Source organism: Fundulus heteroclitus, unplaced genomic scaffold, assembly GCF_011125445.2.
Source record: "Fundulus heteroclitus isolate FHET01 unplaced genomic scaffold, MU-UCD_Fhet_4.1 scaffold_503, whole genome shotgun sequence".
In the NCBI taxonomy this organism is placed as follows: domain Eukaryota; kingdom Metazoa; phylum Chordata; class Actinopteri; order Cyprinodontiformes; family Fundulidae; genus Fundulus; species Fundulus heteroclitus.
Genome location: NW_023396927.1, coordinates 68,391 through 90,688, shown reverse-complemented (window position 1 = coordinate 90,688; position 22,298 = coordinate 68,391). Strand labels below are relative to the sequence as shown.

The 22,298-nt window shown below is 38.3% G+C and overlaps 1 protein-coding gene across 1 annotated transcript; it reads right to left on the bottom strand.

The window, feature by feature from the left end:
• Positions 1-14,539: 14,539 nt before the first annotated feature.
• On the bottom strand, positions 14,540-21,636 carry LOC105939393 (keratinocyte-associated protein 3). Its single transcript, XM_012881523.3, has 6 exons — positions 21,503-21,636; positions 20,073-20,257; positions 17,294-17,353; positions 16,996-17,193; positions 16,746-16,880; positions 14,540-15,372 (listed from the first exon to the last, which is right to left on the bottom strand). The coding sequence occupies exons 1-6, from the start codon at positions 21,513-21,515 to the stop codon at positions 15,301-15,303; spliced, it is 663 nt and encodes a 220-aa protein (XP_012736977.2). The 5' UTR covers positions 21,516-21,636; the 3' UTR covers positions 14,540-15,300.
• Between the last annotated feature and the right edge of the window lie 662 nt (positions 21,637-22,298).

Genomic DNA, 22,298 nt, shown 5'->3' with positions numbered 1-22,298 from the left:
CTTTTCCCCAAAATTCATGTATTACTTAAAAAAAAAGGTTAATTTTACTTCAGAAATTCTAGTTCTTACAGAAACTTAAAAAAAACAAAGTAAAATTAAGACGAATACTGTAATAGAGTTTTACTACACCAAAAAGTCAGTTTTTTCAGTGTAACGGCCCCGTTGGTCAGCAGAAACATTGATTGAATTGGGACACACACACACACACACACAAAAGGACAAAATGGAGTTCCAACAATTTCAAACTTGTTTTTCAAAGCACAAATTAGGCTTCTAGAACGGGCGTTTTAGTGTTCCAAACCTCAACCCTATTGGAAATGTGTGGACTTTACCCAAAACGCCAGAGCAGTCCATTCAAACACACCAATGACAAACTATAAAGTTCTGCCAAGCAGGGTGGATAAGTATCAGGCCAGAAGTTTGTTGACGGCTACAAAATTGAGATTGGCACCCAGTGGGACCCAACACACGTCTCATGGGAGCAGGCAGTCTTGAGCCAGCTAAAATAGTCCCAACATTTTTGAAAGGATGGAAAGACTGGCATTGTGAGATTGTGGTTCAAAGAGCTCACATGTAAAATTTACCCGGTGCTTCTGTTTAGCTGTGATGTTTTCCTTGAAGGACCGTCGGCTGAACTTTGCCAACAATATCTTGTCTTACTACATAATAAACTGATAGTCTTACTGCATTGTTACCCTGTCTCTGTCCAAGTGAAAGCACTTAAAGGAGCCATTGCTGCCACTTCATCCTACAGATTTTACTGCTGGTTCAAAGCTCAACAGTCTTTCTCTCCTAGATGAAGCCACTAAAAGAAGTGACTACTGTCATTAATGCTTTACTTTTTCTTTAAAACAGAAACTACTCTAGGACCTTTTTTGAGTGTATGCACCATTGTCTCAAACCCATAGTTAGCAGCAGCAGATGGCTGCTCACACTGAATCAGACCATTCTGGAGGTTTCTTCCTGTTAAAGGGGAGTTTTCCTCTCCACTGTCGCAACATGCATGCTCGGAATGAGGGATTACTGCAAGCGTAACTATTTTATGAACCTGAATGTCGAGAGCTAACTCAGATGATATTGCAGCACAGCGCGTCACTTGATGCAATCTCCTGGGTTTACTTAGTAAACTCATTGCGAATTGACAATAAACTGAACTTAACTGTATTATTTTATAGGCCGGATCAACCTGGAATATATGCAATTAACTGAATATGTCTATATGGTTAAATCGACTATATTCTTGTGTATAAACTGGATCCATCTGTGTGACTACAGACAACATTTATTGCGAAACCGCATTGTACACATGAATTGAAATGAACTGATGTTGTTAACATGACATTCAGCAAACTGGCACAATGTTTAAAGTATAACTCAATGCCTCACATGAAAATTAAATCAACTAAATTTGCCTCACGCTTTGCAACAGTATTTGGGCAATAGACGAGCTCTTTTCAAATCTCATTCAAGCATTGAGGTGCTGGATGAGAGGCGGTGGCAGCTATGTAGATGGGAGCAGTGTGCCAAAAAGCAGCACCAGGCAGCGCCTTTGTTCTGTTCATAAATAAATGATTGCTTCATTTGGGCTGGCGGCTTCAATAGACTGTCAGAATAAGCAGGATAATCAAGAGTTCATCCGAAATAAACAGGAACTTTTAACTGAAAGAGGATCTGTCTGTCTGCAGAGTGAATAGGGTAATGAGCCTCTTTAGATGCAAGCAAAAAGCAGCATTGCTCTGTGTGTGCGCTCACACACACACACACACACACACACACACACACACACACACACACACACACACACACACACACACACACACACACACACACACACACACACACACACACACACACACACAGGACAAAATGGAGTACAATTAAACACAACAGGCCAAAAACTCTCTAGGTCTGACATGCACACACATGTTCTGATTTAAAAGACCTGCAAAGCCCAGGGTGGCCTTTCATAAACAAACCAGTCGTATTTTGAAAGACAGGACCCCATGATGAGAGAAACCCAAACAGCAAACAGCAAAGACAGTAGAGGGTCCAGACTTTAAACAACCTGTCACTCAGTCAGTATTTGCCTCTGTTAAGCTCCTGACGTTCCCTTTCTGGACCCCCCTCATTCTTTTTTAACCAACCTTTCTGCCTCCTTTTGTAGCCCACAAATTATTATTCCTTCTGCCTCTGCAACTAATTACAACAGATACAAGCATTTTTTTTTAAGTTTTGCTCCTTTTAAAGAAAATTGTGTACTAAACTTCAACATTGCAGAGATTGCGAACCCCCAAAAACTGCCTGAAAGTCTTAATGAATCCGCGTCAGAGGGGCCAAAACAATGACCAAAAAGCTACTTTTGCTCAATTTCAATAGCATTATATATAAATAATGGGTTAACCCACAAAAACAATAAATACAAATTCTTTATGATCAATTAATTAAATCAAACAACTGTATAAAAACCTAAATCATAGCATGATTGAAAAGCATGCAATGCGGCGTTTTTATTACATGTTTTATTAACACACGTAATAAAAATGGCATGAATTTGCAGAGAACCAATAATATAGCTGGTGTCAGTATTAGATGCCAACACCAGGTAACAGGCCTTTTTATTTAGTTTAGTTAATAAAAGGTCCCTGTCAGTTGTGCGCCACCTGGTTGCCCAAGCAACATTCAAATATACCAGGATAACTGCGTGAGCCGCATCATATACGGTGTCTGCGGGCTCAAAATGACTTCCCTGTGGTTCTTTGTATCTTGTCCTAGCTTCTTTTATCTTTTAAATCAAATCATATCCCATAATTTAAGAAACATATAAACAAATCGTTTGTCTTTAAATCTCAGTCATAAAGTGAACATTTTTAGCGAGAGTTGAAAACGTTGAGGGAGTCAAATTGATTTTGTGCCGATTCTAGTTTTAATCCTACGGGTTTTTAGGTCAGGAGATCAGTTTTCTCATTCTAGATATTAAAGAGTTCTACCTTGCTTAGAAAAAAAAAAGAACAAAAAGCAAAACTCTTGAAAGCATTTCTATGGTCCATGAATCCTTTTAGTGGTCTTAAATGTTACTGGACAAAAGTGCTGATAATAAGCTGCACGGTGAGACATTTTATACTGCTTGAGGAGTTGCAGTTAATGAAAGGTCCTTACACTTTGTTTCACCAAAAAGTCAAATTTTTTTGCAGGCTCTATAATGAGTGCCTATTTGTGTGCCTGCTAGGCCCCTAATGACCGTCTCTCTCTAAACTGCTTGTTGGTGGCCTTTGTAGCTTTATCCCCAGGTCTCCAGGCAAACTTGATAAGATTTTATTATCAGCATGGATCAACCTGCTGCAGTTTCCTATACAAAAATCCACCAAAGCTGTTTTAATTAGACTGACCAAAAGCTTTCTTATATCATAAAAGCCAAACTGGAGAGCTAATGTATTTGATATTCAGAGTTTTTAATAAAAGGAGACAAGAGAAAATTAAAATCAAATAAAATTAATTCTAAAAATATATACTTATTTTTGTGACTTTTTGCATATTTTTTTCGCTCAAATAAGTTTGAGCGACTTTTGTCCAGAATAAGTTTGATAATTATGACTAAAAACAAATGTAATTTCACCTAAACACAAAAACCTCACTCCTAGTCAGACAGTCTAATATCTACAAATTAAAATTAATTTATAAGGAAATATCTGAGCATTTAGTTTCTTTTAAAATAGGGCTATTAAGCAGCGTGTCCATGTGATGTAGTGTGTTCATGTGGACGCACACATTAAATAACTGTTTAAGCCTCAAGACCCACAAAGTTTACTCATTGCAAGCTATTGTTTGTAGAGCCTTAAGAAAGAGTGTCTCTTAATCGTCATCTTTCATCATGGTGCCTTAGATGAACATGTAAACCTGATCCAAATGCATTTACGCTGAGCTCAGGCTGCAACAGCATTACTTTTTCACCAACTTTTACATTCAGAGGCTAGCAGTGCAAACACTATGCACTGCCAGAGTAGTTGCTCAGCATTATGAATTTAGGTGAAACGTGTCAAAAATGTTTATGTTATGCAGCCACTGGTTTTACAATCAAATGCACCTCTACTTTCTGAATATTGTTTATAAAAAAGAACAATAGTTTTCCATATCAGAAATGCAGAGGTAACTGTTAAACTATGAGGCTGTCGCATTAGATGGACATAATCAAAGCAGTAAGCATTCAGAGTACTTTAAGCTGCTGAATGAATATGCTTGAAAAGTAAATGTTTTTTGCCAGATTATATCTCTTGTCCCATTTGTAGCAACTATAGTTTTTATCAATATAACACTATTCCTCTTTTGTTTCTTGCTCTTAAACAGTGAAACTTAACCAGCGCACTGAAAATCTTTAAATACATTGCAAAACACTTATTTTTATAGAAAAAAAAAAGGATTCTGAAAAACCTGGACAAGATAAATGTGTTAAACACAGCGTGACGGCAACTCTGTCTAGCGTCTGTAGGTTTGCAGAGCCAGCTGGCTGTGGCAAACTCTGCTCCGGTGGTGATGAACACTCATTGTGTCATACGCCTAAATCTGTGTTTCCAACACGCAAAGAGCTTAGGTAATGTCACAACAACAAATCCTCTGGGAACCATGACATGCTGAGGCAGATGGACAGTAAAGATTATATTCTTATTTTACATAAATAGGTACGTACACAAAAAACCTTCCTCAAAAACATGCCCATTAGCTGTACAATTTATATTTCTGACTTCACCTCCCCCTCCCTCCTTATTTTAGCCTCTCTTCGTCCTCTCTCTCTTCAGGTTTAATTGACTATTGTAGCAGATGGGATGGTCGCTGGCGTGGGAATCAATGTCATCATTGTGGAGCTGAGAGAGAGATTAGCAGCTAGTTTGCACTAGTGAGCGATGACAGCTGGGACCATAACCCTGCCCAGTAACTAACACACAGAGGAAGTAGCAGCGTCCACTCTTTAACCCTGGCCAAGCCATTAAACGTAGGGGAACAATGAGAATTCTGGAGTTTATAAACCTTTACGCTGAAATAAACCCAACTTCATTTGGTAACCCAAATAATTTACAGATGTTATGTTTCCTTTAGCTACACTAGACATTAAAAATTACAAAAGAAAACGCAGAATGTCTAGTGTTAGTGAAAAATAGAGTCAAAACACGCACATAAAAAAAAAAAAATCTGTCAACTAAATAATGCAATGGCTGACGATCTAATAGACACGCAAGTTTTGTCTCTGAAGCAGACACCATTCATGTGATCCGACCCAAACAGTGACTGCAACAGCTTCTAAAAACGGCTCGGCTTTCTTTAAGACACATTTGTCTTTACACCGATATAACTGTGGTTACTAACTGACTTTTTATTTAAAAAGTGTGTTTTAGATTTTTTAACTAAAAATCTAAAACACACTGCTAAGATCTGTTTTAATAAACAAACTCCTTTAGTCGTAAAATAAAAAAAAACTTCTGATCTTTCATGGATTATTCCAATTTTAAAGCATCTCACATGAAGCTGAACTATTAAGAAATCAATAGTCAGTGCCTCTATTCATGACAGTGACAGGTCATTTGTAAAGTCCACAGTTTAGCCAGTCTTTAAGTATGTAAGCTGCAAATATGCTACAAAACCTGTTCTAACATGTCTGTAACATCTTTTCATGAATTCTCTTAGAGGTGGGCAATCTGAAGTAAAACAAATGTCTAAAACATTAAACTGAGAACTTGATCTGGTGGAAGCAACAGAGAATAAAGCCTAGTGGTCAATTTTTTTTCCCATTATTATACCTAATATAAAATCCTAAACTTTTGCCATGCTTCAAGACTGCAGGTAACTTTGTATTATCGACACTGAAAAAAAGAGGGTAGAAGGACAGAAGAAAAAAAAAATTGTGCTTTTGGAAGACCGTATTTGCACCCAAAATTTCCTGGTTGACATTTTCAGACGCCATCATTTTCACAAAGTTTTTACCGGATGATGACATCCATTTTTGTGAAGTGCATCATTCCTTCCTGAAGCAAAACCCCACACAACCTGACGCTACCATATCTGTAATTTAGAGCTGGGATGGGAGCATTGCATGTTTGTTGAAAAACTATGATCTGAAAAGGAATAGAAGTATAATTTTAGTCATGCTGCCAATCGCTAATTCTATAATTTGTTCTTCTAAATCAGATTAAGTACTTCTTAAATTATGTGTTCTTTAGTGCTTTGTTAATCAGTCAGGGAAAAAAAGCAGAGATATTTTATTTCCTGTATGAGAGCATATTTTAAATGTCAAAGATCTGCAAAACAACTTAAACCGTTTTTAAAACATGATCACAAATAAACAGTGATGAGGAATGAAGACTTGGAAATATCTGAACAGAACAGAATCTGGAAAGAAAAGGAGTTTATTAAACTCAACTGATCAAGGAGGTTTGCAGTCTCTTAGATGTCGTAGAAATTGCTAATTTCCTAACGCAAAAACACACACACACACACACACACACACAGGCTGGCATTATGCAGCCCATGTTTTCTAGGATTATTACATTTCCTCCAGGGTTTCCAACAGGACAGCACTCCCCGGTCACTGCAGAGCAGGAAAAATAACAGGGCTCATGTTGCTTCTCAGCCATCTTCAGAGATGACTGAAGCGACTGTGGGTGTCTGTTACCTGGCTCCAACTTCATCTGGGTCAAATCAAGTTCAACAACAGATGGTTCTTGAGGGCTTCGAGGCAGCGTCTTTTGACATGACAGTGGAGAACTGACATGACTGAACAATTGCATGGTCCTTCATGTGCTGATTAAAGGCCGTGACTGTAACTGAAGCTATGAGCGTAATGAACCAGACCCTTAATAACGGCATAACTGATGTGGAGGGAAAACTGAAATCCCTGAAATCTTGTTCTGTCATGAACTGAGACAGAATTCAGATCATCTGGGTGACATGTATGTGGTTTTGACATGGGAAAGTGCTTACTAAGCATAAAACAACTAAAGAAAAGAAATCCCTCAGGATTAAACATGCAGTTCTGCCAGCAAACACAGGCCTTATTCAAATGCATCTGCTTTTCAGCAGGAGTAATTCAATATACCAACTATGAACAGCTGGAAGGAGATTTATTTCAACATGCGGCTGGTGTTATTCTTTTGGGATGTTAAAGCTCAGGTGCACAGTTACATAGTAGCCAAAACAGTGTTAATACTCAGCTGGTCAAGTTATGTTGCGGCTCGTGGAAAAAGAAAATAATCAAAGTATTTCATGTTAGAAATTTGAGATAATTTCCCTTTGCTTGGGTTACAGTCATTTTGTAGTGAGGAAATAATAGTTTTTCAGTAAAATTAACGGCTCGGAAAATACCCAGATTTGACATACTCTGGCATAGCATTCTGTCTGATCCAGACAAAAACAGGTAATTACAGAATAGTTACTGAATAACACCTTGTTCTGTGGCCTTTCACACTTTCCAGGGAGTAACAATGGAGTAGGAAAGAGAGGTAACATGATAATGATGTATAGTGTGTGTGTGTGTGTGTGTGTGTGTGTGTGTGTGTGTGTCTACTACTGCAGAGTGTGTAGTACGGCACTTCTTCCCCTCAATTGCTACACACCGATGCCCGCACACAAAGGCATTTCTCATAAGCTTTCAATCACACACGCACCTCATTGAAGAACATTTTCCCCTCCTCTGCTGCTGATCAGATAGCTCCTTCTGTCTGTCAGCTAGTGCTCATATGAAAATACTAAAAGGTCAGGAATGACTGGAGGAGTACATATACATCCATCTGTGTCTACAGGGCAAAGCAACATGTAGCAAGAAGATGAATCTGTAACACGAGAAAGAGAAATGAAGCGCAACCCTTTCTTGTCGTTTCCCTGTTTCGTTTAAATCCTCAATTTTCATGCCTGCAGCTTTGTGTATCCTGCAGCTCACAGATTAAAGGCTCTGAGGTAACGTTTGAATAAAGCAAGAATTCATCATGTTTGTTCCTGAGCTGCCCATGCCTGTATGCACTGATGATAAAGTATATGAGTTATTAGCATAAGCCATTGTGTTGTGCTTGTACAGCCCCTTTTTTTGAAAATCTGAACACGCAACCTACCTAAAAAAGAAACAAAATCTAATGGGTAATGTGTTAATTCATCTGGAGCTTGATTTTGGACAACAGAACGTGGATGGATTGATGGATGGCCCTGTTGCCGGAGAATGATCTCACTCTGAGCTGACTGCACTGCGTTTTTAACCTTAGCACATGATGTACGTCGGTTTTCATTCAGATACAGTTATATCTGGCCCTGTCACTTTGGGCTGCATGAGAAATCCTTCAGACCCCAGCAGATGCATGACATAACAAGATGAAACTCTGCAGACTGCTGCTTTGTAGTCAGTAACCATTTCTGCACACCGCTTCTAAGACTTGTGCAATTTCTTGCATTTCAAAAAGAGCAGCGTGTCTTTCACAGCAGTAGCCTTATTCCCCATTTTCACACACAAAACACATGAAACGCCTTTGAGATGCACTAAAAAAAAAAAAAAACGCTTACCTCCATGGCCAGCGCGGCCGTTTGCTGGTCGTAATGATTGAGGAGATTGGGCATGAAGGTGGTGTTGTAAGGCAAATCCTGGCACATTCTCAGCCTGATGGGCTCGCAGCTGAACTCACTGTGGCTCTCGATGGACTCCATGTGAGGTGCACCCGGGGAGAAGAAAAGCAGGAGGAGGAGGACGAACAGATAGCAGGAGGGGACTTTTTGTCTGCAGCTGGTTGTTACAGTCTTTGAAAGCCCATCTCTGCCACATCCTCCTCCGGCAGGAGTTTTCTTTTTAACGTTCGACATATCGTCAAGTGTTCCAGACCGTTTATTTCATCCTTATTTTGACTGCAGCTTGATCTGAGAGAAATGTGTCCATTTTGAAAGTCATGCAAGTACCACAAGCTGACACTAAAAGTGAAATCCACAGACAGGATGCATCAAGACTAAACTGCATCAGGAAACTCCAGATTCAACAGAGCTGCACTTTGTGTCATTCTCCAACAGACAAGGACCTCTTCTCATTACATTTCAGAATGTCTAAACCGTTTCCTCTTCCGAAGGATCTTCTATGAATCCTGGCGCTCCACTGGTCAAAGGCCGGCAAACCTCCTAACATCCCCAAGCTTATTTCAGAGCTCCATCTGTTAGTTGTCTCCTGTGGGCTTCCTCGCCGTCTGTCTTCTTTCAGTTGCTTTATCTTTTGTTGCTACATTTCCAGAGATGGCTGGGGTAACTGCAAAGGGTCCGTTGCACCATAATCGCCAAAAATCCTTCAGCCGATCTATCTGCAAAGACACAAAACGTCTCTATTTAAACCGTCAGACTGCTTTGGATCCTGAAAACAGGTCTTACAAGTTTAAAATACAAAGAGGGGATTATAGCCTAAAAAAGCAAAGTGGATTTCCTTGAAGTTTACTGTTTCTGATATTATCTCTGTCTCTGATCAGCCCCACCCTTCTTTACATGAATAAAGTCATCCTATTATAGTCATACATTTACATCACCCAGATGGGTGCAAAGCAGATTTTTGCTCTGACAGAGAGTGTGTTCGCATTCTTAAGAAAAATTGTCTTGGCTTGTCTCAGTGTCGGATTATCTTCTTGTATGAGAGCTGAGTCAGCGGGGTCAGGTTGCAGACTACAGAAAGTGTGTTCAAAGTAAACCGCGACAGGCTGCTGTCAGCTTAGACGCGATGTGAACGTACACCTGCGGATGAGAAGCTCAGACAATCCCCCCTCTGCTCAGGTTTGTACGACCTTCACTGGGCAACAGTAATATGGAGTGCAAAAGCTGGCATAAAAAAAAAATCTTTAAAATAATTCAAGTTATTCGTATATGCCATAGTTAAAATTAAATAATATATATATATATATATATATATATATATATATATATATATATATATATATATATATATATATATATATATATATATATATATATATATATATATAATTGTTTCAATATTTAACTGAATAGAGTATAAACATATTGTAGTTCTTTAAATGCACCCTCAGCATCAGTCTGGTTAACCTGCACAGTAAACCATATTAGGCCACTTAACTCTGCCATCTGACTTCAGTTCCAATCAGCTGTATTCAGTTTATTAGTATAATGCCGATTCAAAGCAAATATAAAAAACAGACAAACACCAAATTTATATACGTGAAGCAATCCAATCACTATAGCTACATATTAAAATTCAGTTATATACATTATAATTCAGTACACATTATAATACAGTGCCATCAAATTTATTTTATAATGCAAGTCATCTGTGCAAGCCCAGCAAACTGCATGGAGTAACTGAGTTTACAGCAATCCTTCTTTCAAGCAAGTATGTGGCGACAGCTGAAAGCAACAACTTCCTTTTAACAGGAAGAGGTCTTCAGCTTAGTATGATCGGCCATCAGATGCAACCGACTGAGGGTTTGAGAGGAAAGAGCAAACAGAGAGACAGAGAGCTGTTCCAGGAGTACTTTTTATGTTAAAGAAAAAGTACAGATCATAGTATTACAACGAGGTTTTGACTAACAGAATCAATTCATGATGTGTTGCAGCACAAGACCATGAAATAAATAAGTAAGAAAAAATTTAATAATAGTTTAATAGTGTTGTGCTTAACCACCTCGTAAACAGATTTGGGTTTTTTAAACATTTTACTCAGACACATGTGTCATAGAATTATATACAATTGAAGATTTAGTTATAACAACAACACTTATCTCCGTCATTGCAGCATACATTCCAGTGAAATCTGTCCCTGCTTTTAACCCATTCCACAGAGAGCAGCTGGCTGCCACTGTGCTGCGCCTGGGGAGCATTCTGGGGCTAAGGGTCTTGCTCAGGGACCAGGAGTGGCAATTTGTGGGCTTCAAACCCAGAACCTTGCAGGCTCTCCAGGATGAAAGCTCCCTGCTTTCTAACCACTGGGCCAGCACTCCCCAAATAAATTTTATAGTTAAATTATTTATTTGTCTCCAACATATATGTCGTATATATACAAAACCATTTCATTATCTATTTGTGGACCTCCAATTTAATTAGGAATAAATATCCTTATTAATTTATAAACAGTTTACTTTCATGGCGGCAGGTGAAATCTTTTTTAATTCTTTATGACATTATGGCACGTTTTGCGCTCCGTAGGGTAACGCCGCTCTGTGATGTTTCGCACTGAGACACAACGCGACTTTCCGTGTGGCTGAATGGTAAACTTTACGCATATGCTCGTAGCTCAAATTAGACCGTTTTTGTTTAAAGCTTTGCGTCACGACGGCTTGAAGCAGAGCTGTCAGCCAGCCGCCACTAACATCGCTATATTGATTACTAATTTAGGTGAACACCTGCGTAACACTGACGGCGAGGCGCGCCGTTGGCGTCCGCTCCTTTAGGTTACCAGAAAAACGAGGCTGTTGGTTTCAGAGCCCTTAAACACCGCATCATCCACCGAGACAACCACACGCGGTGACACGCGAAAAAAATCCCCATCACAGTCTGTTTGTCACCGCAGCGTCTCCCACGCAGCAACAGCGCGCTGTCTGCGCGCAATTTTCCCTTTAAAGCGTTTATTGTCCAAGTCTGCACGCCTGTTTCACGGCTCACAATCACACCAGCAGCAGCGATGAGGTCTGACGTTACGGTAGGAAACGCTTTACCTGGTGTGTAGAGCAGCGGACCGTTCGGCTGGTTCCGGGCTCCGTTCACCGCAGCGCTACAACGCCGCTCGGCTCTCCTCTGCAGCTGGCTGCGTGCAGCGTGCAGCCCACTAGTCATCGGGAGCGCGGACTCAGCGTGACCGCGCAGACAGACTCCACCGTAGGAGTGGATGTGGGCGTGTTGCCCTACAGTGAGCTGCTTAAAAATTCATCTGGAGTATAATGGCATGCTTATGAAGCCTAATGTGTTGACTGGACTGCTGCTTCATGCCCAAAAAATATTATTTCTAAATATGAATTTAAAAACGGGAGATGATAAATCCCAGTCATTTGCTACATTTTCTTTATTTCTGCATTTATTTATCGCTGTCTCCTTTTTTGTCCTTCACAGAGTGCCACTAATTCGTTTCTCTCAACATAAAGCCCAGATCTCCTTGTCCCATAACAGCTCCATTGCAATATGTTAGAATATTACTGACAAGTTCATTTATTCTCAGTAAATCAATTCAAAAATGAATTTGCTGCCCACAGAGTGATATATTTGAGACCTCTACTGCAGCTAATTTTCACAACTATGGCTTACAGTTGATGAAAACCCCAGATCAAGTTTCTCTATAAACTAGAATGTTAGATAAGAGCAATAAAAATGCATTTTAATACAGAAATGCTATGGCTTACATAAGAGAAAACTACTCACTCAACAGTCATTGACACCCTCCACATAGAGAGTAAGCCTTAAAATGTCATAGCTAAAGAAGTTAGTTGTTCAGTCATAATTGTGAAATTGATGGCAATAAATATATTTGAATAATTGTTATTGTTGTCTGTCTTGTCCATTATGACTTGTGCTGCTGCCTTTCTTGGCCAGGCCACAGCCAGGACTTGTGAAACATGTCTGGATCTCAGTGGGTCTTTTATCTGGTTAAATAATGGTTTAATAAAAATAATTAAAATTCAATACATTAGAATATAAATTCTGATCAGGGTCACTTCTCAGATTAAAAGTACCTTTTGAAAATACTTAAAGGTATTAAATGTTGTCATTTAGCCCACATTTCTTTGTACATTTTATATTGGTGTATTCTAATCATAAATGCTGTGTTTTTGTTAACAGTAAATAGAAAATCCTCATATTAAACAGAAATAGAAGCTTAAAAACAGCAGTCTGTGCAATTAATGTATAATGTGTTTTCAATAGCGTATTGAGTTTCTGAATTAAATTAACATTTCAACAACATCCTAATTTATTGAATATGACTGTATTAACGGGGGCTGCACACTGAGGCATGTGGCAGCACTGTTGCCTTGCAGCAAATAGTTGCACTGCTTCCTTTCACAGTCATGACTATTGGGTTAATTGTTCTCTCCATATTGTCTTTAGGTGTTGATGTGTGTCTCTAGTTCCTGTGATGGACCTGTCCAGAGTGTAGCCCGCCTCCTGTCACCTTGCGGGTACAGACAATGGATGCATGTGTTATTGGTAAGTTGAGTGGAAGAAAAACATGTGAAAAAGGATGCTCAAGCAAAAGGAATAAGTGCTGCCAGAAGAGAATTGTGAACCAAAGCTCATTTAAGAGTTTGGTTCAGTTTCAGAAACCGTTGACTGCAGCAGACTCAGGAGATAAAAGACTGGATTGTTGCTCGATGTGGGTCCAAATTCCTCATTTTCTCTGATCACAGTAACCTCGTTTGAAAACCAAAGTGCTGGGATCTGCCATGCTGGTGTTGGTCCAATGTGTTTTTTATCATATCCAAAGGCACTAGAACGGTTTACCAGGCAATTTTAGAGAACTAGATAATTTCCTTTGCTGACAAATTATGTGGAGAGGCTGCTTTTGTTTTTCCAACACAAATTAGCACCTGCTTACACTGCCAAATGGACCAATACCAAGTTTAATAAACATGGTAATCCCTTGCTTAACTAAAATGTCCAGACTTAAACTTTGCAGATAATCTTTGTGGTATTTTTTTTTCCTGTATGAAATGAGACCCAAAAAATGCAGACAAAATGAAGGCTGCTATAAAAGATAACAGCTCAACAGAGCGCCCATGCCATGCTGCGGTACTCCAAGCTGAAGGAGGCCCAGAGAGTACTGACTCTGTATAATGTGCATCATATGGACATCCTATACAGTACGCTCACATATTTTGTTAAAAATCAAATTTTCTTTTTTAAAGATTTGTGATTCCATATTTACATTTTGTGAGAAACAGAATTTTAGCTTTCAATACTGTAACAGAAATAAATACTTCAAATATACCACTGTGTATATCCATGTAGTATCCATGATACAGTTACTGAAATGAACAAACATTTTTGCTGATACTCTAATTTGTTAATATGTGACTGCATTTGCCAACAGTATTATAAAACTCATAAAAGCTCCAGATTTTAGTTTTCCAAAGTTTAGTTTTAAGAAGTCCATATCTGTTCTTAACTTAATGACACGGATTAAAAGCTTAAACAACACTTAATACTAAGAAGCAAAGAATGTGTGATTGTTCATTTTATATCATGTCTTTTACTCGTATCTTTAAAGTTCTCCTTAAAATGATTTAAATCTCCTGTTGCAGTTTGACAAGTTGTTGTGACTGTATAAGTCAACACTTATGTCAATATTTGTCCCCCAGAGCCTCAGGATTAGCACTGTGTGCTATGATTTCCTTCCACAGCATTAAGCACGGCCGTAGATTAACCGTTTCATGGATGATCTGATCCTGATCCTCTCTGTCAGAAAATTGTGGGGGGTCCGGCTCTATGGCTGCTCATGCTGCTGACCCACATACTGCCTTTAACCTTTTAATATGACCCCACATAACAATGCCCACCATTACTCTACAGAACATACATAAATGCACTCAGTCCGTACACAGCTTTGGCGAGATTCAACAATTTTTAATGTATGTAGTTCCAAATAAATTAATTTAGCAAAATATTTGAGTGTTTCTCTTCATATTTGATAAAAAAATACCAATGAACAAACTTGGCAATGTCAAATGATGTAGAAAAAAAAATGAAATGGAGAGTTATTGTCCCATAAATACAGATTTCTTAACAAGTTAACTACAGTAAGATATATCAGAAACTGAAAATTATTAGTCTATTATAATCATGATAATATTCATTATAAGAGAACTACCCGCATAACTGCATGTCTGTTTTACCTTCTGGTATAACGCCAACAGTATACCAAAACAAACATGCAGTTTACTATTTAATGGCATAAAAGTGGATGGATAAATTAAGTAAATTATTTTATTTTATTCCAGTTTCACACTGGAAATCAAATCTGAATTTAGAAAAAAAAGAAGAAAACATATGAATTAAAAGATTTAATGGAGTGGCTAAGAATGTGAAGAAAAAGCTAAATAATGACTCTTTTTGCGTTCTGTAGAATAAGAAATCCTACAAATAAAAATATAGCAAACAACTCAGTCTATATAAACACTGGTTTCTCCATAATAAAAACACGCTGAGCACATATCAGCCACTAATGAACCCAAACCGCGAGGAGGCCTTTTAAGGAAAACACACCTATGAGCACATATTAATCTTCATGTTGGCACTTTATGTTCTTCTGTTTGAAATGGATGGACTTCAACAGACTTCTGAGGCGCTTTAGGCTTGAGTGTTTAGATGTTTTCCGATCAGTCGGCGGGTTTGGGGAGAGCGCTCAGCCTCTTCCTCCAACTGGGATCAAAAAGGAAGGAAAATATGATTAGCTTGAACACATCTGCTACAGCTGTCCAATAAAATGTATAGTCAAGATATTTAACAATGGAACATCATTACTGTAATAAAACATTGGCGCCTTAGTATTGTATACTAAAATTAATTATATATATATATAAAAAAAAAACTAAGCCTATATAGAATAAAATTTTATACATAAGTAACTGGAGGGCATAAAATAAATTTTTTGTTGATCAGTGTTAAAAAAAAGTACCTTTTATCATCCCTTTTCTATGTCACAGTGAAAAGAAAACAAATCAGTAAAGTATAGGAAAAACATCAACAAATAGCAAAGATTTCCAGTAAATATTGGATTTCTTACCATGCAATTTAAATGTTAAAGAGGAGTTTAAAAAAAAGAAAAAGAATTAAAAAGCCCATTAAAATTAAAGCCCATTAGAATTAAAAACAAAATGTCCCAAAAATCTTAATCTTAAAAACTAAAATCTTGTTGCAGAAAAATGTTTTATAATGACCCTGAGAAGAAAGATTGAAGGCTTGAATATCAAGTATTCGAAGTACTTTACACTAGTGCCTCGCTGATACACTGGTACGCTGATTGGTAGGCAACTTAGGGGTAAAGTGCCTTGCCCAGGGGCACGTGTCACAGGAGGAAGTGGGAATTTCTGATTGTAAGACAACTACTCCATCCACCGTAGCTGTAGTCACGGTTATGTCCCATTCATATGATTATTTATGCAAAAGACAAAGCATTGCAGATTAAATAGCTTAATATGAAAGCTAATGTCTCATATCTTATAATTGTGTAGAAATGATTAAATACTAAACCTAACACACTTTTTAATTTAGATTCACACCAACAAGTATTCCTAGCCATATCAAGCCTCCACAGAAAATAGGGAAAAAAAACACTTTTACATATTAAAGACTTTTTAGAAGGTGAATAAAAATGGGGAAAATACTCATTATTCATTGTTATTATTGTCATTTATGATGATTACTATTATTATTAACCATATATATACTAATATACTCTAGATAACACATACATAAGAGAATAGAAGAGAATACGACCTTCTGAAACCTGCTTTATAATTTAGGTCAAAATAAAAGTGACGCCTTTCTGAAAATTTTCCTGTAAAAGTGAGATGTTCACTGAATACTTACCTACTATAATATTTAGAACTTCTTCAACTATTAAAAAGAAATAAAAGGCTAAGAAAAACATTTTATAGGGAATTTCCTATAAAATGTTTTTCAAATCAAGCCAGAACCAGAACACCACTGTGAGTCAGAGAGAGATTCAGACAGTCACAGACAACAGTTAGAGCCTCCAAGCACATCCGTCTGCCTCGCACAAAGAAACCCACCTGCTCTTTGATGTAGCTTTTCCCACAGGGTGCCAGCCCTCTGAGCGCCAGTCCAACGATGAAGCACCACAGCGACAGTCCGGCCTCGGCTGCCGACAGCAGAGCGCAGGGGATCCACAGAGCCAGAGTGGTATCCTGAGGGACAGGAGGAAGTGGAGCCAAGATAAAGTTTCTCCTGTGATGCTTAGAAATGCAAAAGCAAAATCATATACAAGAAAAATAAGCAGGAAACGTTCCACCCTTCACTCACATAGATTCGTGTCGTGTCAAACGGGCACTGGGCACTGACAGGCGAGCGGGCATTGATGGGCACCACTGTGTCGTTGCATCCATACATCAGACCGCTCCCATTTTGGGCAATGGTGATGCTAATGGCCAAGAGGAGACCGACGCAGCACGCCGCCGACAGCAAAGCGTTCAGGAATGACGAAACCAGAAGCCCTATTTGCTGAGGATTCAGACACAACATCAAGAGATTTGCCAAAAAAAAAAAAAAAAAAATCACAACCAGATGTGTTTCACTATCTGAAGCCAAATGAAACTCTTACCAGCTTAATCTTGTGAAGGTTCCTTGAAACCACAATGGCAGTAATCCCAGAGGCAATGCTCTGTCAGATCAACATGAGAAGATGAGCATTTTAACTATGAACAAGGTAGGCTTTATTAGCTCGGGTGGAACAGCAAGGAATCCTAGCCCCCGGTTGTGAAGCTGGATTTTTAATTTCATGTTTGGCTAAAAAAAAAAGGTGAACTAATTCAGAGCACAGAACAGAGCACATCAAGAAAACAAAGCCATCGATAAAAAAAAAATAAATCTAATCCATACATTTTGTAACCCCTATATATTCTGCCTCGTTTAAAACCGTCATGTCCCATTTGTAAGTCATTTTTAAAAAAGAGTGAAGGTTCACACCATCTCATGGCTGACAAGTGTCAGTTTATCTGATAAATGAATGTAATGAGGCCTGCCCTCCAGGGACTACTGATTGGTTTGAAGAACCAGCTCCTTTATGACGGGCAAGTTCGGTCTTGATCACAGAGGAAAAACACAGCAGTATTACTGAGCAGAGAGAGAGGATAATCAACTCTGGGACCTAAATGTTTCTATCTAGTGCTTGTTAAGTTGCTGCTCCACGGCAGAAGCGAAACAGAAATCACGAGACACAAGTCTTTTCTTATGGGTCCTAAATCATAAAACAGAAGAAATAAAAAGGTTAATGCGCATCAAACTGCGAGAAATAACATGATAGCGTAAGCTATCTTTATTAGTTATGATCTTTATGTGTTCTTTAAGCTATTTTTATGTCTTTGATCAAAGTAGACTCTACATAACTCATGCTGGTTACTTTTAACACTGCAGTGGAAAGAGAAAGAGGGCGGGAGTGTGTACAAAGGCAGATTAATTGCTGAGTGGTAGCTCAGGAGTTCAAAGGAAATATAGCTGGCCATCTGGGTGGAGCCGAGGTGAGAGGTCTCCTGTTGTATCAACAGCACATTAAAGCTGCTGTTAGCGCAAAATCAAGCACAAATCAACTTTTTTAGTTCTTAAATACATATTTGTTTTGCACTTGGAGTCTGTAGTAGTTTAGAAATACTGAATAGTCTGTCCACGTGCTGCGTTGATATCTTTATATTCTCTGTTTTTCAAGTCGTTCAGTTTTCTCCATTTTCTATTACGTTTTTGGAACAATTACGTCACCATATTTGCCGCGGAGCTGCTAAACAATGTCATGGACGTCTGGCTTACCAATTTTGCAAATTCATCATATTTAAGTTGCAGAATGATGTTATAGTCAAGGGTGAAGGATAGCAAAGCTACTAGTGGATGACTGAAAATGATTGCTTGCTCATTACACTGTCCCCCAGCATATTACAAAAATGGCCGAACAGGGTGGAGTGCAACGCTCTCAAGGGGGGTGTGAAGGAAGTCCCTCTAGATTTAAAGAAACAGCTCCAGAAAGAGTTTTTCTCAGACCTCAGAACAGGGGTACGAAGGGGGGACGTGGGGATTTCACTGTATATAGATCACACATGAATGATTTCAATGTAAGAAGAAAGGATTTAAAAACATGATATGTCCCCTTTAATATTAAATGTAGAAGTTACAGAATCAATACTGATATTGGTGCAACAAGCTGTGGACAAGTTTAAAGCACAGTTACATTCTTTAAACAATGTCTAAAGAAGTCCCAGACGTTTGTTTAATCAGACATCTTAAAATGAAAAGACTGCTTACCCACCAAGAAAAAAAAAAAAAAACACAAATCTCCACAAATCTGAACTCAAGGCAATAGTGACAACATTGTTAAATTGATGAAAGAATAAAGAAATGGTAAATGTCTTGTACTTGCAATGCACTTTAACTAGTCTGACGACCCACACTAGCGCTTCACACTACAGTCACACATTCACACCCTGACGGTGGTGAGCTGTGTTAGTAGCCACAAATTGCAGTGCAGAAGTTCTTCCACCAACCTAATGGAGCATGAACTAGAAGACTGTCAAATGTTTTACTCTGGATGTGAAAACAAACACAACCTTGCAGATGTAACTACAGCAAAAAGTTTTTTCCACAAACTATCGGGTCACTGAGGCCGAACAGTGAAGCATGGTAGACTTTACATATTTTTATTTGCATAAACTCCAAAATCCTCCACTTTGCAGTTATACAAATGTTGATCTGTCAAAAAATAAGTAAAATTAAATTAAATAAAATGTAAAAAAAAAAAATCTATCAAATATTTTGAGACGTGTAGTTATAACATTAAAAGATGTTAAACATTTTTAAGTATTAACACTTTTGCAGTGCAACGTAAATACTAAAAACTAAGTATACTGCTCAATAAGCCCAGCTAAACAAACTGTAGAATTTTAGCCACTGGATAGAGGATAGATTTTATGTATTTCAAATAAAATGTATGGTTGCTCATGCTGAACCTGGTTCTGCTGGAGGCTTTTTCTGCCATTAAAAAAAGTGAAAATTTTTTTTTAATCTTGACAATATAAATATGAATAAATATCATGTAATTAAGATTAAACCTAATTCTCAAACCAGAAAAATTAAACAATAAACAATTATGAAATTTGTGGTTGCTTAGTAATTCTCATCAGCAGAGAGAAAGAGGAAGAGCAGAGGAGAGGAAGACTAAAACAGAGAGGTGAACTTGGATGAGAAGAGAGAAGATATAAAGGCGACACCGGGGTAAGAAAAAGTAATGATGTTGGCACACAACATGGTCCTTCAGATTTGGATGGGAGCACAGACTGAGCCACCTGAACTGCTGAGATGATTTAAAACCAAACAAAAGGTCTGAAGAAGTAACTCACCAGCAGGCCAGATGTGACTGAAATGATGTTGGCTACTGTGTATTCAGTACTGATGTGCTGGCTGGGTTTTGAAATGTGACGCAGGACACTGCCATGGACGATGGCGCCCAGGATGAAGTTGATATGGCCGACCAGGATGAGAATCAGCCCCTTTTTCATCAGCCTGCCAGGCCCTTTCTCCTTATCTGCGGGGCAGAAGAACAAGGAATAGCTTCTATGTTTCAGTGCATTTAGGCAAGACAGGAATTAGTGAGAAGCTATAATTACAGACAAATGAGACACATTCTAGTTTTAATACAAATATTTAGATTTTATTACTGTCACAGTAAAAATACGTGTAGGTTTTAAGACTTCAGCAGATATTTAAGATTAAATGGTAAATAATATCCTTGAGCTGGAAGATGGATCTGCTGGAGATTTATTTGTGTTAAATGGGAATTTAACACAATTTTCTTCTGTTGCCACCTAATTGGTCAGGAAGAGGGGTTGCAACTAAAGTCATTATTCAGTTATTCATACCCCTGAAAATTTTTAAATGTATTTTAATTAACCTGGAAGTTTGTTTCTGATTAGAAATGAGGCAAGTGTATTGAAAAGATAAAAATGTAAAAGGACCTTCAACTTTAAAAAGCAAAAAAAAGTTTAGCAACATTTCACTAAGAATTGCACGTTAAAAAAATATTTCCACCCCTCTCAATAATAATTGAAGTTTATTTTTGGTAGTACAGCAAACAAAGCCTACTTATAATTACTGACTGTTTTTGACCATTTGTTCATGGTGATGGTATCTTCGTGTCTTTGAAGCTGGAAGGCCTCCTTACCATCACCCTAATCTGCAGCTGCCTCCACGGATTCCCTCTCTACCAGATTCTAGTCAGCTGCTCCAGAACCCAATATTAACTACTTCAAGGCAGAAGACAAATGTGGGCAAAATTAAAAGATTACTTTAAATCTAGATCTGTTGATAGCATTAATAACTTGCTTACAGACATTAGGCTACAAGCAAGCAATATATGGAACGATTATATACCAACCAGTGAATAGCTTAAATAGCTCTTGGCTCACACATTAAGGTTTAGCTAAACACGTAATCATTTCCCTGTTGCTGGGTTAAATCTTTACCAAACAGGAAAAAAAATTTAATGAACAGGTTAAATCGCAGAAAGTACATTTATGCACGCAAAGGCTTTACTACGGTGGCCGCCGTACTTTACGGACTGTTGCTGATCTGGAAGTTGTATTATTTTCTAAGACTCCGTAAATGAACTGACAAAGGATGCCCACGTTTCGTTAATAAAAATCCGTCCAACGCTTGCAGGCCTGCTGTGAATAACAGCGGTGGAGGAAAAAGGCGGACAACCCTTGACCCCTCTCTGAAAACGCGTTTTTTTTTTCTTTAGATCTCCCAAAACAAGTGAGGAAACACTCACCGAAGCTGCACATCTCTTTGCTGGAAGTTAAAATCTTTCCTCCTTTTATGGTGTTTTCTGGATTTTTTGTCCACAGTAGCCACTCCAAAACAAAAGCGTCTTGAGCCACTGTGTCCCACACGGACGTCCCTCTCTCCACTTCCTGGATGACGTCATCAGTTACCTGTGAATTACCTGAGAGCCCCTGGGCGCGCCCCTGCTGCGACTAAATTAGAAATCATAATTTATTCTTCAAAAATATCTACATTTTAATTTATTCTGAATTTATTAAACGCAGGGGGTATATTTAATCTAATAACTTAGATGATTGCCCTTTACACCCAATGAAAGTGCCATAATTCACTTTCTTACAAATTAAAAATATTTTTTCAAAACTCAAACGTCCACAGCTAAGCCACAAAAAGTTAAAGCTAAAAAAGCTGATTTCCCCAGGCATATTTATAAAAAATTGGGTTCAAGAAAAAAAGAAAAAAAAGGGGTGGTAGAGAAAGTTGTATAAGGGACAGAGATTGATGCAGCCTTGAGAGGTTTGTGATGCAGAGGCCATATCAGAGTTTGGGACAGATTCACAAGACATGAATTGCAGGTGGAGTCAGCGCTTCAGGAGCCACCAACACAGATCTGTGTTGGTGTCCTAGAAAGCTCTCGAGACATTTCTAGGACATGTGCCAAAATTGTTGCACTCCTGAAACTGAGTCTTAGAGTACCTGAGCTAAGGGGGAAATGGGTTGGCGGTGGCCAAGTGGCCCACTACTTCTCTTCAGATTAAAGTAAACATAGCATAACATTACAAAAT